Source organism: Sardina pilchardus, chromosome 13 (assembly GCF_963854185.1).
Source record: "Sardina pilchardus chromosome 13, fSarPil1.1, whole genome shotgun sequence".
NCBI classification, from domain to species: domain Eukaryota; kingdom Metazoa; phylum Chordata; class Actinopteri; order Clupeiformes; family Clupeidae; genus Sardina; species Sardina pilchardus.
Genome location: NC_085006.1, coordinates 2,326,086 through 2,344,323, shown reverse-complemented (window position 1 = coordinate 2,344,323; position 18,238 = coordinate 2,326,086). Strand labels below are relative to the sequence as shown.

The following is an 18,238-nucleotide window of genomic DNA, read 5'->3' as shown; positions in this document are numbered from 1 at the left end:
AACCCTCACCACACTACCACAGAAGTGTTATTATATTTTAAGCATTGTTAGTGGTATAAAAAGTGGCATGGCACCATGCTCTGTTAGCATCACTGTAAGCCCATTCAGTGCAAACGGTCTTGCTGAAAACGCCACCAATTAACGTTATTTTGCTTTCAATCAAAAGTTATAATTTGCTAATTGCCCTAAATAGATCCTATTGTTTTTTTTTTATGGAGTTACACTTTAAGCAAATACATCTTTGTTATGTTAGCTAACTGAATATGATGCTATCAGAGCAGTATTGAAAAAGAGATTTAAGTAGCACGGAAATTAGGCACCAAAAATTCACATTGTTATTCAATGTCATTACTATTGTTTTACATGCACACAAAAAAAACTGATTATTATTGGGGTTTTCTTATCTGGTAATTCAAGTACTCATGTAGCCTAAACTACTGCCGTTGTCGGTTTATACAAAATCCGTTTAACTTTCTGTCAATATTCTGATGCCTTTGAGATACGATTGAGACAAACGATTACTGGCAATGATCAGGTAACTGGAATAAACCGTTTAACCTTAGGCCAGTCAGTTACTGATCATTGCCAGTAATATTTGTTTTTAGTGTGAACGCACTGACAGACAGCCTAGCCCAGCCCAGCCCAGCTTCATAAGTATGCAGCTGCCAAATGGCTTAGAACTCTGCAAGGTGTTCGCAATCAAGACTTTGGCAGTTAGAGTCATAGACATACAGTATATACATAAACTATATATATATATGGTTAGAGTAGCGATGTCATCATGACATTCCGCAATTGAATAGCAAAAATTGTGCACATTCAACACAACTAATGGCTGCACTAATGGCAACAGGGTTAAACCGATATGGACATGTATTTTCTTCAACTGCATTTAAAACCTTCATTTACAAGAAAAATGCACTTCTGACACAATTTAGTAAGAGTTATTTAAGAGCAATTTAAGTTGCGCCCCTGGAAGTTGTAAAACAGGAGGTTTGGAAACGAGTGTCAGTGGAATCCTTTCCAGAGACCTGCAGAGCAAATTCAAGTTTGCTAACCGGTTTGTCTGGGTTCACAACAGGCTAGCTCTGTCCTCCAGTGGTAGAATGTGGTTTCATTCATTGTGTGGTCTGTTTGACCATACCATGTTTTAAAGTGTACTATAAAATAATGAGTAGGCTACAGTACATCTGGCCCTGAGTGCCGTAGGAGGATAGTGGTGGTGGTTTGAGGGGGTGGGGGTCCTGTGAGGGAAGTCCTTGTGGTGTTTGCTTGTGCTCTCATTTGTGTTTCCTGTCTCTTTTCCTGTTTGAAAGTGTGACTTCAAGTTGTGCACAGTCAAGCGGGGCACTGGAGATTAATGGGTTTTTTTTTTAAAGTAGGCTACTCAATACAAAAATGCTGCACAATTCTGAAGCTAAGATAGGCCTACTTGGGAAAATTCAGGCCTACATGTAAATTCCCTGAAGTTCAGATAAAGTGATGGGATTGAACTTGTTTAAAATATCTTGTTGAGAATGGGGAACCTCTAAGTAACTTGGATCAGGAGTAATTGAGGCTCTAATAGTCTCTACCTTCTCAGAAAAATAGGACAAAAATGTTTCACAATCAGCATCACTTTCAACTGGGGCACAAGGCGGGTTTGGGTTTACCAGATCTACTGTATTGAATAGCAATCTAGGGTTGTTCTTATTGCCAGAAATAAATTCTGAAAAATACTGTGATTTTGCGTTCTTAACCATGTTGTTATATTGGGATAATATAAGAGTAGCCTACCTTTTGACTGACCCCCTGGCCCTGGTGATCAATGATCATTTGACCAACACAAGGTGCTGTAGGCTAGCCTGTCTGTGCCGGTCTGTGCAGCAGTTAGTGAAAAGTGGGCGTTGGACGCCTGCTAGTGGTCACGGGAAACGCGATTCAGCATCTTGAGTGAAGCTCAGATCAATCAGTGCACGGATTCCACTATGGAATCAGAAAAACACAGAATTAATGCGACACAATCAACCGCAAACAAATTACTCGTGACAGTCATCGTCGCCGCTTTTGTCTCCAGACGGATCCAAAAAGCTCAATTTCCATTGTAGTTTTTAATAATTATTTCCAGGTCAGAGGATCGGAGTTTCCTGTGCGGCTTGTTTGTACTGAAGATGGCCGGTGATGGAGGCGCACTTAAGGATATCAATGAGATTAAATCGCAATTCAGGACCAGAGAGGGCTTCTACAAGCTGCTAACTCTTTCAGATTCTCAACAACGGGGCGGTCTACCTCGGGGTCCAACAGCAAGTACCACGGTGGGCCCCGGGTCAGGACCGGGTTCAATACCCGGTGGTGGTGTTGGACTAGTACAGGGGCCCGGGGCTGCCTCTTCTTCCAATGCCGCAGCCAACTCCTCTCCTGCGGGTTTCCTTCCTCCTGTACGGGTCTCTATGGTGAAGCTTCAGCCGGAAGACCCTAGCGAAGATTCAGAACGTGTGTGTTTCAATATCGGCAGGGAACTTTATTTTTACACTTACACAAACATCAAAAAGGTGAGATGATGAAGGAGCATCTATAATGCATGTTTACTAGGAAGCCTATTTGTGTCATGGTGGCTAAACAGCTTGCTAACTAGCCAGCTAGCACTAGCGTTCTTCCCCAGCTATTATTTAACCACCGGACTCTGTTTGTTTTGCGAGCTGTTTTGCCTTTATTACTACTTGTTTGAACCAAATTACTTGAAGTTAAATGATCTCATAACGGATTCCGTACTTCCACCATCCCTGCAACCTTTGCCCTGCACCTGCTGATGCTGTAACGTTAAGGCTAGCCCAGATGCACAGTGCATGCCTAGCCTGTGCAAGAGCTCACAAACAATGCATTTAATCTCTGATCTGGAATAGTCTAAGCCAATCCCATTCAACACAGTTTAGCATAGCGACCAGAAGATATTTGATGACCTGGGCTGTCAGATGATCTGGATTTCGTATCGTATCTCATATCTGATGTTAATAGCCAGTGGTACAATGCACTGCTTGGGCCTTTCCATTTGAATTCTAACATATTTATTGTGGACCATGGCGCAAATCTTCTGTAGTGGAGATCAAGCAAGAATTAGCCTATATTCATGGTTGAGTGTAGTGAATTCTTGAAAATCCCTGAATCAATTTCATGCATCCCTCCTACTCAGGGCTGCCAACTTTGACCAACTGTTCAACCACCCCCAACCCAGAAAGAGAAATAGATAGAACCAGGGTAGACTAGCAAATAAGCATATGTGATGGGACTGGGTATACATTTGGGATCTGCAGCAGAGCATCAGCAGCAGCAGCATACCGCCGTCACTCGATGTGCGTAGGGCACCAAGTGATGGTGGGAAGTTCCCCAATAAATTGAAAATTATGCAGGATACTTCTCATCAACAACTCGAGAACAGTCTGTCAACTCTGCTAAGGGCACACGAAGGTCCAGCTGCAGCTCTGAACATCACAACCTACTGTCCGAGTCATATGTTTTCTGTCTTTCACTTGAGAAGATTCATTCATTCATTCATTCATTCATTCATTGAACGTGTGCTGTGCTGTAATGGAAACGTATAACATAGCCAAGCAGCCTAAATTGAGTAATTTTGTACGGATCACTCCCAAAATATAGTTGGGAGTGATCCTGGAGTAATTTCAGACCTTCTCTGAAATTTCATCAAAATCTATTCATACATTTTTCAGTTATCTTGCGAACAAACAAACAAACAAACAAACAAACAAACAGACAAAAAAACAAACCCAGATGAAAACATAACCTCCTTGGCGGAGGTAATACAACATTAAGAAGATCTCTTTTATTTAATTGTGTTAAATTGAAACAAAACATTTTCTAGTGATTATGGACTGATAGCCTACTGGTAGGCATTTACTATCCCAGCTTGGGGGCCAGCCTGTATTTGTCCAAATTGACCACGCCCCTGGCTATTTTCCGAGGCCCGGCTATAAATAGAATCCCAGCCATAATTTGAAGATTTACGGTTTTGTTTTTGCGAATATTGCATTTACGATTTAATATGTGATTATTAAGATCTTTATTTCTGTATTATTCAACAAAGCCTTAAATCATTCTATAGTATGACCAACACAATATTAGATAAACTCACACACACAGACCTGTGCCTCTCCTGCATGTGAATTGGAACAAACAGTGCAGCACAAAATGTGGCCGAATGACCGTTTAAATTTAAATTTAATTTCACTTATAGAGCGCCAAAACATTACACATGTCTCATGGCACTTTACAGAGTGTTAAACATTCAAAGAGAGCCCATGAGTAACAGGGGCAAGGAAAAACTCCCTAGAATTGGAGATACATATAGGAAGAAACCTCAGACAGATCCACGACTCAAGGCCCCCAACCCATCTGCCTAGGGTCAGTTACAGTATAGTAAAGTCATTTCTAATATCAGAAGGTTCAAATAGTCCAGTGTAGGGAATAAATTGTCCATTAGTAATCCATTAGTAATTTCGGAAAGTAATGGATCCCTAGGATGTGTGAGCCAGGGATCCGGGCAGGGAACCACAGCAGGTGATGGTAGGGCAGTCATAGGGATGACGATGGCAATGGCAGTCAGAGGGATGGGACCTCAAGTGTGATGAGGGCCAGGCACGAAGATGCCTGATGACTGGTAATGGTTTACCTCATAGGTGAGGTATAGGAGAAAGAGAAGAGAAATAAGGTGGGTTAGAATTACTATAAGTCATGATGGTTGGTATTGGTAAGCATATCAATGGGGATATAAATTATTATACTATAGAGGGAAAAGGCAGAGGGGGAGAGGGAAGTAGAAGGAGTTGAATGACAGGACAGGGAGAGAGGTAAAGAGGGATAATTGAGAGAGACAGAGGGAGAGGGGAGAAGAGGAGTCGTACGGCATGACACATGAGAAGTCCATGACAGTGCTATGCTAAAGCAGCATAACTAAGGCATGGTGGAGGGTAGTCAGCACCAGCACAGGTGTGGTCAGTAGCCACCATGGGACGCATGACTGGGGCACCAGTCACACAAGCCCACAGCAGAGGTGGTCCATTCCAATAAGACCCTGAAGTGGTTGAAGTTGAACTCAGTGTGTTCAGGTTAGCATCATCAACACTGCATTTCAATACGCATGCATGCAAATTGACTAGTTTGTTCTCATCACAAAAATCAATTGCAGAGACACTTTAATCTTAAAACAGGTGCAAAGGAAAATTGACATCTACACAGTGAAACATAGGAAACACTCATTGGACACAGCTGTGCACCACTGGAGGCCAGATTTACTGTATAGGTAAATCTTTTTATACATCATTACATTACTGTCTGTCAGGCCATGTGTTTTCATCCACATAAAATATGCTTGACAGTTTATGGCAATTTTGCATGTAATGACTCAAATGTTAATGGGGTAGGACTGTGCTGCATGGATCCAGTAAAATGCATTTTGACCAACATACAGCACCCTCCATAATTATTGACACCCCTGGTTAAAGGTTGGGTATGGAATTCGTAAAACGGCCGGCAGATTTTGAAAAATCACAACCCAAATGGTTCCTCCCTCCGAAGAACATGGACGCGCATTCATGCACGTCTGTACAGCACTATCTCCATACAATCGCTCACATCAACTTCCCCGAGCAGATGACTTACATTCTTTATTCACCTCCAAAGGGTTGTAGGTAGGCTAATAGTTCCACAAATCCCCGAAGGCAGATGATTTTATACATTATCGTAAAAGCACCAAATATAGGCTAGCGCCCCTTTCGTTCAGAATTCTAAAACAATGATGCTTTTAATACACCAAAATAACATTTGATAAATGAACCTTGCATTTTTCAGTAGCCATAGGTGTGTATATTTGAACAGAATCTGGTTTGGTTCTTACCGGGGCTTTTACCTCCAGAAATATCCAAGTTTAGTGCTGGCCCGGTTGTTCGCGTATTCCACTGGAGCTCCAAGCGGTTAAGTTTCGGTTTCAAGTTTACAACACTCTTCGAGTCACGGTAATTTTTTTTTTTTTGCTACATAGCTTATTTATTGCGTGGGTGCTTCAGCTAGGAATCAGCTGTCTTAGTGAAATGAAGTGACACGTACAACAAGAGGGGAACATAGGGGACGCAGTAGGCCTAGTTAGTTTCAATCTAGGACTTGCTGTTGCTCGCAGCTCAACAGCTTTGAATATGTGCACCAAAGATTCTAGAACAGAGCTCTGTTCTAGAATCTTTGATTTGCACTAAAGGGTCATGCGCGCGCGAGGAGGAGGAGGAGGAGGAGGAGGAGGAGGAGGACGACGACCGTTAGATTGATGAACGAGCTGTGAAATGATTGTATGGGGTCAAGAATGTGATTGGCTGGAGTTTTTCAAGCCCTGCCCGTTCCACAGATTATTAACGTGTTTAATTTCCATTTCAGTGCTTCCAACTCAGTGGCTATAAGTGGGTTAGGAATAGGATTTCAAATGATTTAGCAAAAATGGCCAAAAAAGCGAATTCCATACCCTACCTTTAAGATACATTCTGTTTTTTTTCTAAATAATATAGGACCACTATGAAAATAAGAGTAAAATCCAACCTTTAATTCAAGTGCATTTATTCAGTAGGGGAAAAATCCTACATTAAGAAATAATTATTTTTGCATAAAATCATGGGTGCCACAATTATTAGCACCCCTGATGTTAATTTGTACAACTAATACTTTTGCCAACAAAACAGCTCCACATCTCCTATAATGTTTCACAAGATGGGAGAAAACTGAAAGAGGGATCTTCAGTCACTTCGAGGGATATGTTTCGAGTCATTATCTTGCTGAAAGACCCAGTGACGACCCATCTTCAGCTTTCGGGCAGAGGCCACCAGATTTTGGTTTAAAATGTCCTGGTATTTCAAAGCATTCATGATGCCATGCACCCTAACAAGGTTCCCAGGGCCTTTGGAAGAGACGTTGATTTATCTCACCATCCTCCTCACCGTGCGTGGTGGCAAAATAAACTTGCGTCCTCGTCCTGGCTTGTTTACCACTGTTCCAGTTGTTTTAAACTTTAACGATTCCTCTGACAGTAGATTTGGGCAAGTGTAGGCAAGTGTCTGTTTTCTAGTAGCCACTGCTTCACTTGTGAAGGTCAACACACATCTGCCTTACTTGAATGATGTGTTCCTTTGTCTTTCCCAAGTTGAAGAGAAATGGCCCCTGTGTCGTGTTATTTGTATACCCCAGGAAAACAGGAAGTTATGAATTACTAATTAAATGTTCCTATATACTCTGATCAACTTTGTAAACTACTAATGACAGAACTTTAATTACATGTAGGAATTGTTAGGGGTCCCAATAGTTGTGGAACAATTAAGGAACCCCCCTTAAAATTCACTTGAGGTGAAGGTTATGTTTTTCTACAATTTCCAGTGTGAGAGTATACCTCTGCAATAAAAACTGAATCTTAACAAGGGGTGCCAATAGTTATGGAGGGTGCTGTAACTGACTGAATAGGAGTTGAAAACGTAAAAAACCAAGACCTTTGTACAAAATCAGTTGCATAGATGTACTAAAGCATTTGTTCTTTGTTCGAGTTTGGGATAAATTGATTTTATGATCTGTACAAGTGATTAAGTGATATGGAGTTTGAACAAACAACTGAGAATTTAAAATTTTCAGAAAAAAAATCTGATCTGAGAAATACACCAAAGCGGCTGATAACTGTAATTCTCATTTCTCTACTTTTGTGCTCCCCTGTGCCCCCCTCAGGCTTTGTGCAGTAAGTGCATGGGCAATGCAAGCCAGTGGGGTATACCAAAGATAATTAAGGGCGGAGCAAGATACTTCATGAGAAGCCACTTCCTGGAACCCGAATCGCAAGAGGGGGGGTCAAAATCCCCCTTTATGCAGAGCAGAGGCAGCAACTGTTCCATTGAAGTCTATGGACATAGATCAGAATTTCAACTATATGCTAAAATCTCCATTCTCTAGAGTTAGGAATGTGAATTTTGGGCACGGTTTCATGACCCTCAACCCCTTCTGACCACTTCAGGTACCTTTTTAGCATTTTTGAGCATTCCCGTCTGGAGAAAATCGACTTTATATCAGGTGTGCCCCTCTTGTTTATTCTGCTTATTGGCCGGTTGCTACGTACGCTCTACCTTGACAACATATAGCCAGCCAGCTGAACCAAATCCTGATTTGTGCTAACGACGATCAGATGGCGCTGGGGTAACTTAATGAGAGCAGCGACATATTTCCATTATTCCATTGATGTTTTTATTCAATTCCTTGAGATGTATGCTTTGTGTGTGTTACTTCCATATTAGAACTAATAAATGTAGAGGGCTTGAAAGAGCAGCAAGATTATTTTGGAACATCATCAAGCATTGATAATCGAGTGCTTGATTTTGTACACCTGTGGAAAGGGACCTGACGAAACCCATGAATACGTCTGACACGCAATGACGCGCCTCTTTATGCAGAGGAAGTGATCCCCGTTTTGCGCCCATAGACATGAACTACGACGACGTATCTTGCTACGCCTTAAGGATCTTTGGGTATACTACAAAGAAAGTAAGACATACAGTATCTAAGCTATTTAGGCATATCAAGGCTACTTAAAGCCTGTCAAGAAGGGAGCTTGGCAACAACTACATACACTTTATTGCCAAAAGTATTGGGTCACCTGTCTTGACCCCCATATGAACTCAGTCACATCCTATTCATAATCCAGGGTTTAATATGACATCGGTCCACTCTTTGTAGCTATAACAGCTTCAACTCTTCTGGGAAGGCTTTCCACAAGGTTTAGGAGTGTGTTTATGGGCATTTTTGACCATTCTTCCAGAAGCGCATTTGTGAGGTCACACACTGATGTTGGGCGAGGGGACTGGCTCTCAGTCTGCACTCTAACTCATCTCAAAGGTGTTCTGTTGGGTTGAGGTCAGGACTCTGTGCAGGCCGGTCAAGTTAATACACACCAAACACATACAGACATGGATGTCAGAATTTGGTGCAGATGAACTTGACTGGTCTGCCCAAAAAGAAGTTTTGCACGGGTGACCAAACGTTATGATAGAGATCATGGTATTTTGAATTTCTGAAGGTGACCTGTGAGCCTCAGGGTGATTTGACATTGATTGGCCCCTAGGTGTCAAGCTCATTACATTTAACAGCTTCTCAAACTGTCAAATCTGTTTTTAAAGGAACATTGCCTCTTATTTCTCTTTCTTTCTCTCTCCCCTTCCCTCTATTGCATCCCACTCTGTATCTTTATCATAGGCTGTTGACCTCAGCAAGCCCATTGACAAACGTATCTACAAGGGTACCCAGCCCACCTGTCATGACTTCAACCAGTACTCTGCCACAACAGACAGTGTGGCCCTGATTGTGGGGTTTTCTGCTGGCCAGGTGCAATACCTGGATCCCATCAAAAAAGAGACCAGCAAGCTCTTCAATGAGGAGGTTGGTGAATGTAGATGCATAGGGATAAGAATGCAACAGTAGTGATCTCATTAATCAGTGGTGGTCCGTTATCTCTGTTAGGTTCTCATTCTGATAATATTGAAGTTATTCAATGTATTTCTTGGAGACCAGGTCCAGATTAATTATTATGACCCATATTCATAAAACATTTACACTACTGCTAGGCTACTATTAAGTCACACTAAAAGTTGAAAGTAGACTGAACTATTCTCAAAGCTACTGCACTGCAAAAAATCAAATCCAAGCAAGTGCTAGTAATTTTATTTTAAGATGAAAATATCTAGTAGGTATTGTTCTCTTGAAAGATGATGATTTTGACTTCATTGACTACAAATGTGCCTAATGCACAATGCGAAAAATATAATCTGACCAAGACTTACGTAGCGCTCTCTCAAAAGATCATTTTGACTTTTTTTTGAATTTAAGAATGCTTTGACTGATTTTAAGGAGTCTTATCAAGATAAATGTACTCAACACAGGGGCAGACAAATTTGCTTGTTTTCAGGATGAGGTGTCTTCACTCTTCTTAAATTCTGTCAAATGATTTTACGTGAATGCCCTAGGTAAGTGTCTTTATACTGAAAACAATACCAACTAGATTTTTTTGATCTTGATATAAGATTTATATTTTATTAGATAAGCAGTTTTTGCAGCCTGAAATGAACTTTTAGTAAGAAAAAAGATACAAATGAGATACATTTCTTGAAAGTCCCAAAACTCAAGAACATAGAACATTTAGTAACGTATTGGTAATTTCACTACGTACGAAAATGATTTAAGCCATTAACTAGGCTCAAAAAGCAGAGGTGGAAAAGTCCAGTTTCGGAAAGTAAAAATCCACCTTCGTGAAGGTGGCAACCCATACGTTGAAAATATGAATAAAAGTGTTTTGATGCGTTTGTGCATCATTTGTGCACTATTTTGCAGGCAAAATAAACATTTGTGCACAGATTGTTGACCTTGAACTCTGTTCAATTGGAAGTGTCCATGAAATAAGATTGGTGCAGCCCTAGAAATAATGCCCACTTCAGGTTAAATCACACTGGTTTACAATCTTCTGATTACTTAACATCCACAGCCAGTTACAAATCTCAGAAAATTGCAAAGGGTATGGCTTAAATGTCTGATACAATGGAAGTACCTGTCATACAGCAGGCCTATAGTTTGTCTCCCCATTTAATGAGTGTGACCTATGGCTGTCTCTTAGGCTGGGTGAACCCTGCCTGACCTTTCGCTGGGCAGCTCAGGCTGGAAACCTGCACATCTATCTCCCCTGCTTCCTGTCCACAACTTTTGGCTCCAATCACAAACTAGCTTATCCAAAAGATGCACAGGATCGTTGGTCTGATTGGTTGAAGGACTATCCAAGCGTACAGAGTCATTTGAACGATGCCCATTGACCACGTCTCTTGTGCAGTAGAAATAAAGTGCAGACTACCCATACTAATGTTCAATCTTAAAAGATTGAGCTTAGTATGGTGGTAGCCGACTAGCTGTCTCTGACAATGATGCTGGGTGTGAGTTCAAAAACGTATATATCAAGGATATGAATGGTAGCAACCACTGAATGAGTTCCTGGTCATTGGCGTTTCCAAAGTTCCAGAGTTGTCAGTTCAGTTGTGTCATGTTTAATAATGTTTAGTTTAGTTCAGTTTAGTTTACTGATTTGTTACATTGGTTAAACTCAGTTATTTGGCAATTTCCTTGCCAGTTGCCTGTTGAGAAAGATTGAGAAAGTGGTGTTTTCCTGTGCATGTAAGGGTTAACTGCCTTATCCAGAAAATGTAAGAGTTTGAGTGGCCCAGGGGATTGTTCTGCATTTTAATTTCTTCAGTAGTTTTTTTTGTCTGATTTTTATGAAATATTATCAACATTTATAACAGCATTCTGGATCACAAATATACTGTCCTCTGCTCTGTGATCTGTTCTCTTGTTTTCTTTCACACTGATATCCCGGTGTTCCTGTCTCTATCTCCCCAGCGGCTGATTGATAAGACCAAGGTGACCTGCCTGAAGTGGTTGCCCAAGTCAGAGAACCTGTTCCTGGCCTCTCATGCCAGTGGACACCTGTATCTGTACAATGTAGAACACCCATGTGGTACCACAGCACCTCAGTATTCCCTACTGCGCCAAGGTGAGGGTTTCGCTGTCTACGCCTGCAAGAGCAAGACGCCACGCAACCCACTGCTTCGTTGGGCAGTTGGGGAGGGAGGGCTCAATGAGTTTGCCTTCTCTCCAGATGGTGTGCATGTAGCCTGTGTAGGCCAGGATGGCTGCTTACGTGTCTTCCACTTTGATTCCATGGAGTTGCAAGGTGTAATGAAGAGCTACTTTGGGGGGCTCCTGTGTGTCTCTTGGAGCCCTGATGGTAAGTACCTGGCCACTGGCGGTGAGGATGACCTGGTCACCGTGTGGTCATTCTCTGAAAGTCGTGTGGTGGCCCGTGGGCATGGGCACAAGTCATGGGTCAACGTGGTGGCCTTTGACCCTTTCACCACAAGCTTGGAGGAGGAGGAGCCAGGTGAGCAGAGTGGGAGTGAGGAGGACCTGCACCAACCGGTTGGAGGGGGAGGGCTGCATTTTGGGAGAGTGCGCACCAGCAGCACACTTTCCCGCCTCTCACGCCACAGCTCTAAAGGCAGCCGGGCCCCGTCGGTCACGTACCGGTTTGGCTCGGTGGGACAGGACACCCAGTTCTGTCTGTGGGACTTGACTGATGATGTGCTTTATCCTCGGCTGCCCCTCTCGCGCGCCATCACCAACACATTTGGGTCGGGGGTACCCTCCTCTGGCAGCAGCAACATCAACAACACAGGGGGCACTGTAGGGGTAGAGGGACACCATCATCCCACCACCAACCCACACCAGCCTCCTACACTTCCTCTCCCACGCTCACTGTCTCGCTCTAACTCCCTTCCCCACCCAGCAGTAGCTAACACTTCCAAAGGTCAGAGTGGTGGGGACGGTGGCAGTGGGGGAAGTGGAGGGGGCGGTGCTGGGGGCAGTGGTGGCTCTGCATTTAGCATTGGTCGCTTCGCCACCCTTTCCCTGCAGGAACGCAAGTCAGACAAGTCAAGCGGGAGTGGCAGTGAGAAGGAGCACAAACGCTACCATAGCCTAGGCAACATCAGCAAGAGCAATGACAAGATCAACATGGCTCCCCGCAGCAGCCGCTTGGATGCGGCCAAAGTGCTTGGCACTACACTGTGCCCGCGCATGAATGAAGTACCCCTGTTGGAGCCCCTCGTCTGCAAAAAGATCGCTCATGAGAGGCTCACGGTGCTGGTGTTCATGGATGACTGCATCATCACTGCCTGTCAAGAGGGACTTATCTGCACCTGGGCACGGCCTGGCAAAGCGGTAAGGCTCCATGCATGGTTGTTGCACAAATTTATTTGAAAAATATTCTAACTGTAGGTCACTCCCTACTGACACTCCTGTGATCCAAAGCAGCCTAACTAGTCCGGGAGCCAAATGCCATAATTTAGGTGAACCTGGCTTTGTCGGTTAAAGTTTTTTTTTTTGCAGAATCTAGTAGACTAGGGGTACCTCTTTAAGATTTAAGAGGGTGCCCGGTGATATCCCTTGGGCCATTTCATATATTAAGCCTTTCTTGTCCAATGTGTTGACTATAAGGCGGATATACTACAGGTGAATAGGGTAAAAAAATTAACAAGCAGATATCACTATGAAACTTCACCAGTTGATTACTTAGATCAATATGAAAAATAAATGTATTACAAGTTTTCTGAAATTTAATGTTTGAATATGCAAATTAGGTATGATGTCATTAAATATGCGCTTATTTGCATAAACGTAAAAAGATCAAATCTGAACATTGGACAAAGCCAGCTTAAATTTTTTTCTTTTCATTTTGTTGGCATAAGAGATGAAAAGTATTTTAGAGAGGGAATTATGGATATCTCATTTAGTTATTCAGTAAATCAGAAAATACTATACCAGCCTTTAAAAAATCCATTTTCGCCATGTTTTTTGGAATAAAATGTCATGTAAATCAGGCTAAGAATCATATATCAACAAACCCCTCTGCAAAATCCTTCTAAACATGGTTAGGTATAAGACTGAAAAGTTTGGTGTATGTAGATGCTTGTGAAGTGGAGATTTTGTTCTCCGAGTGAGAGAGGAAACTCATCCATATCCGCCTTATATTCAACACATTGGACAAGAAAGGCTTAATATACAAAATTGCCCAAGGGATATCACCGGGCACCCTCTTAAATCTTAAAGAGGTACACCTACTCTACTAGATTCAGCAAAAAAAAAAACTTTAACCAACAAAACCAGGTCTGACCTGGGTTGGTTGCAACCTGACCCCATGGCTTAGTAACTGGTCTGGTCTGCCAAAAGCTCACGAGAACCTTAAAGGAACACTTCACTTTTGTCGGTTAAAGTTTTTTTTTTTGCTGAATCTAGTAGAGTAGGTGTACCTCTTTAAGATTTAAGAGGGTGCCCGGTGATATCCCTTGGGCAATTTCGTATATTAAGCCTTTCTTGTCCAATGTGTTGAATATAAGGCGGATATGGATGAGTTTCCTCTCTCACTCGGAGAACAAAATCTCCACTTCACAAGCATCTACATACACTAAACTTTTCAGTCTTATACCTAACCATGTTTAGAAGGTTTTTGCAGAGGGGTTTGTTGATATATTATTCTTAGCCTGATTTACATGACATTTTATTCCAAAAAACATGGCGAAAATGGATTTTTTAAAGGCTGGTATAGTATTTTCTGATTTACTGAATAACTAAATGAGATATCCATAATTCCCTCCCTAAAATACTTTTCATCTCTTATGTCAACAAAATGAAAAGAAAAAAATTGAAACTGGCTTTATCCAATGTTCAGATTTGATCTTTTTACGTTTATGCAAATAAGCGCATATTTAATGACATCATACCTAATTTGCATATTCAAACATTAAATTTCAGAAAACTTGTAATACATTTATTTTTCATATTGATCTAAGTAATCAACTGGTGAAGTTTCATAGTGATATCTGCTTGTTCATTTTTTTACCCTATTCACCTGTAGTATATCCGCCTTATAGTCAACACATTGGACAAGAAAGGCTTAATATACGAAATTGCCCAAGGGATATCACCGGGCACCCTCTTAAATCTTAAAGAGGTACCCCTAGTCTACTAGATTCTGCAAAAAAAAAAACTTTAACCGACAAAGCCAGGTCTGACCCCATGGCTCCCTGACTAAACCACCTTTTCCCTTCTCTTCATAACACATAGAGATGGCCATTTTTTATGTTAATGTTGAAAGTAAACAGCCTGTTGAACCTAAATCACAGATTACCTGTAATTCTGCATTTAACAATGAGTTACCATTAGTTAGGTTTCTGTCACAGAAATCTATGAGTCCACATTATGGAAATCTCTTGTTCCTAACATGAAATTATTTTTTAAAGTAAGATTTAACCCAATGGCATTTCTTTTCTGTTTCTCTAACAATGCCCCCCTCCCCTCCCCCTTTTTTTGGGGGTGTTAACAGCATCCCATCCAGTCATTGGGAGCACAGAATGGAAACTCACCCAGTGGCACAGTGGTTTAGTTGGGAGAGGACTATTGCACTGCTGCAACTCAACCCAGGCACACCCTTCCTGTCCTTCTCCTGAGCTCCCGTTGGCCAGATTGCCAGCATAAAAGGATTGCACCAACATGTGGCCAAGCATCCATCAAACAGATTCACATACAATCAACTCGTATGACAGACCATCATTTGATATTTTTGTCTTACCTTTCATTGTTTTCATTAATAACAACGGCCCTCTTACTTATGCCATTGTCCTTAAGACCCTTAACCTCTAAGAAAGGCTTCTGGAGCAATTGGGGAGAGAGTACTCTTCAGCAATCTGTTCAGAAAATAGTGTGTAATGCCATGGTCATTGTATTTTATTTATTTTACCACAAGACTGTACTAATTTATAATGTATATATTAAGAATATTAATTGAAGAGGACTATGTGTAACATCACCACTCATTAAATAAAAACAGATCAAATTAATATATGAAGATCCTATATTGTACATATTGACACTTAAATTGAATGTTTGAATTATAGGGAATGATGTAGTGTTCTAGTGTGCTAGAGTTCTTGGAAAAGATGGTTTTTTTTATGTATGACACCCCTCACCCTTCCCGAACAAAGGTGCATTATGGTTTTTCACAGCATTTAAACACTGACATTCTTTGCAGTGGCTGTTGTGCTCCAATAGCAGACTGGTTTATGCTCTATTGCAAGTGTACCCCCAAATCTAAACAGTGCAAAGACAGACACTACACACAGCTGTAGAGCACGCATTTAGACTGAATAGTGTAGCATCCAGTAAGCACCATTCCTTGTACACCTGCAATGCCTCTTGCAAAATTTTGCACATTTTACAGTTTAAATCAACGCCTACTATTGTGGCATTAGATGCAGAGGTTTCAATGTTACTAGTTTTTATTAATTGCTGTTCTTTGGTCTTTTTATGTTTCATTTTGTTGTTTATTTGCTGAGGCTGCATTGTCAGAATAGGCCAAGCTAGTAAACAGATGTATGTATATTCTGATCAATCACGTCTGTAACTTCCATGTTTTTCTACATTATTCAGGAAACGGTTGTCATGCTGTGTGTTATGACATTAGTTTTTTTTTTTTTTTTTAAGTATATTTTTATTTGCTAATGCTGTCTGTTCACCCTGTGTTAATATGCTACCTGTCATATCGGAATTGTGAAATTTTTGTTTTCTGTAGACTTATTGTTCTTACTAATTCAGCAGACCATGTGTTTTATTGGATAGTACTGCAGCTTGTGGGAAAGCAAGGAACCTTAATATTACCATCAGTCATTAGTAGTGATTTAAAGTCAGACTATACCCTGGACACCCCAAGTTCCACGCCTGCTAACCTAGCTCCGTGAAACATTAATGGGATTTGACTTGATGTAGCTGTAAGACGATTGCAAACATGATCGTAATTGGTTGAAAACGTATCAGAATCTCAGAAATAATCACGTTAGCAGTCATCTTAAGATGGCTTCAAGTCCAATCCCCCTATTATTCCACACCGCAGGAATGGACCATTCCATCCCACTTGTCTCATTATGTGAAGGAGGGAGGCAATGATTCCAACTTATTTATTTTTATTCAGCAGTTTACAGTTTCTGTAGCATGTTGATGTTTTATTTGTTTTTATTTGTATTCTAATTATATGCATAAAATCCACAACTACGTACATTTCTGAGGTGTTGAAGTGATGAGACTTACCACAATTTGAAGTTAAAATATGAAGATCTGTTATTAAAAGTCTTTCCCTCAAACAGACCATCTCTTCTCTGAACTCTTCAGTTACATTATAGTGGTGTCTTGGTTTGTATCATGCTGTAAACACATATTTATGACCGCCATGAAAACAGTCACATAGGTTTAGTAAGGTTTTTTTTTTTTTTTCCCGGAATTTAAAATAAATATACAAATCTTCAGTCATTTTGTGTAGTGATTCCCCGGGTACTAAAAGACCGGGCTGCACGAATCTTGGTGGGCATGTAGCCCCACAAGGATGACACAGAACCATTGATTTTCATTTTGATGCGTTACATAATTTTGTCTTAGTTAAAGTGTTTAATGACCTCCTCATTGCTGCTGATAACGGATATGCATCAATATTAGTCCTCCTTGACCTCAGTGCTGCTTTTGACACCATAGATCATGACATACTACTTCACAGGCTTGAGCATTCCATTGGTATCAAAGACTCTGCACTTGCTTGGTTAAGAATAAGATCATACCTTACTAACCGCCAACAATTTGTACAGGTCCATAATGAACCATCCGCCCAGACTATGGTAAAATATGGAGTGCCTCAAGGCTCAGTACTAGGGTCTTATTATTTTCTCTTTATATTCTTCCCCTAGGTTCTGTAATTAGAAAACATGGCATTAATTTCCATTCTTATGCAGATGATACACAATTATATATTTCCATAAAGCCCGATGAACCAACCCTGTTAGCCAAACTCAACACAAGTCTGAGAGACATAAAAATTTGGATGACTAATAACTTCCTGTTATTGAACTCAGATAAAACAGAAGTTATGGTTTTAGGTCCTAAAAAGATTAGGGACATCCTATTCACATCGCAAGTTACATATAGTGATCTCTCACTGACCTCATCCACAAGTGAACTTCTACTCAATAGTCCCATAAAGCAGATCACAAAAACTAAATTTTTCCATTTAAGGAACATCTCAAAGGTAAGGAAGTCCTTATCCTTACCAGACGCTGAAAAATGAATCCACGCTTTTGTCACTTCCAGGCTAGACTATTGTAATGCGCCATACGCCAGCTGTAATAATACCTGTCTAAAAAGCTTACATCTTATACAAAACGCAGCTGCTCGCACACTCACGAGGACCAAAAAATATGAACATCTTTCCCCCATCCTAGCATCTCTACATTGGCTACCTGTTAAAAGTCGCATTGACTTCAAAATTCTACTCCTAACATTCAAAGCCATAAATGGCAAGGCACCCGAATATATTAAAGATCTTCTAGTCCCATATAATCCACCTAGATCCTTACGATCACAAAATAGGCCTACTGGACTTCTTGTAAATCCAAGAATTTCAAAAACTACAGTAGGAGGCAGAGCTCTTTTTTTAGCAGACACACTCCCTATTTTTAATATGTTACTTAAAACATATCTCTTTAGTGCTTCCTATAGTTAGATATGGTGCAGTGTGGAACTTCAACCACTTCAGGGTCTTACT

General features: G+C 41.0%; 1 protein-coding gene across 1 annotated transcript; it reads left to right on the top strand.

Moving 5' to 3' along the window:
* Positions 1–2,150: 2,150 nt before the first annotated feature.
* On the top strand, positions 2,151–16,789 carry zmp:0000000529 (WD repeat-containing protein 20). The gene is made up of 4 exons (XM_062552994.1): positions 2,151–2,531; positions 9,256–9,438; positions 11,440–12,819; positions 14,981–16,789. The coding sequence occupies exons 1-4, from the start codon at positions 2,151–2,153 to the stop codon at positions 15,038–15,040; spliced, it is 2,004 nt and encodes a 667-aa protein (XP_062408978.1). The 3' UTR covers positions 15,041–16,789.
* Positions 16,790–18,238: the final 1,449 nt, after the last annotated feature.

What these genes read in the sequence shown, in the direction of transcription:
- zmp:0000000529 (XM_062552994.1), top strand. Translation starts at nt 2,151, where the DNA reads ATGGCCGGTGATGGAGGCGCACTTAAGGATATCAATGAGATTAAATCG. An exon ending in GCAAGCTCTTCAATGAGGAG is followed by an intron (nt 9,439 to 11,439) that starts GTTGGTGAATGT and finishes CTATCTCCCCAG; the next exon opens with CGGCTGATTGATAAGACCAA. An exon ending in GGGCACGGCCTGGCAAAGCG is followed by an intron (nt 12,820 to 14,980) that starts GTAAGGCTCCAT and finishes GGGTGTTAACAG; the next exon opens with CATCCCATCCAGTCATTGGG.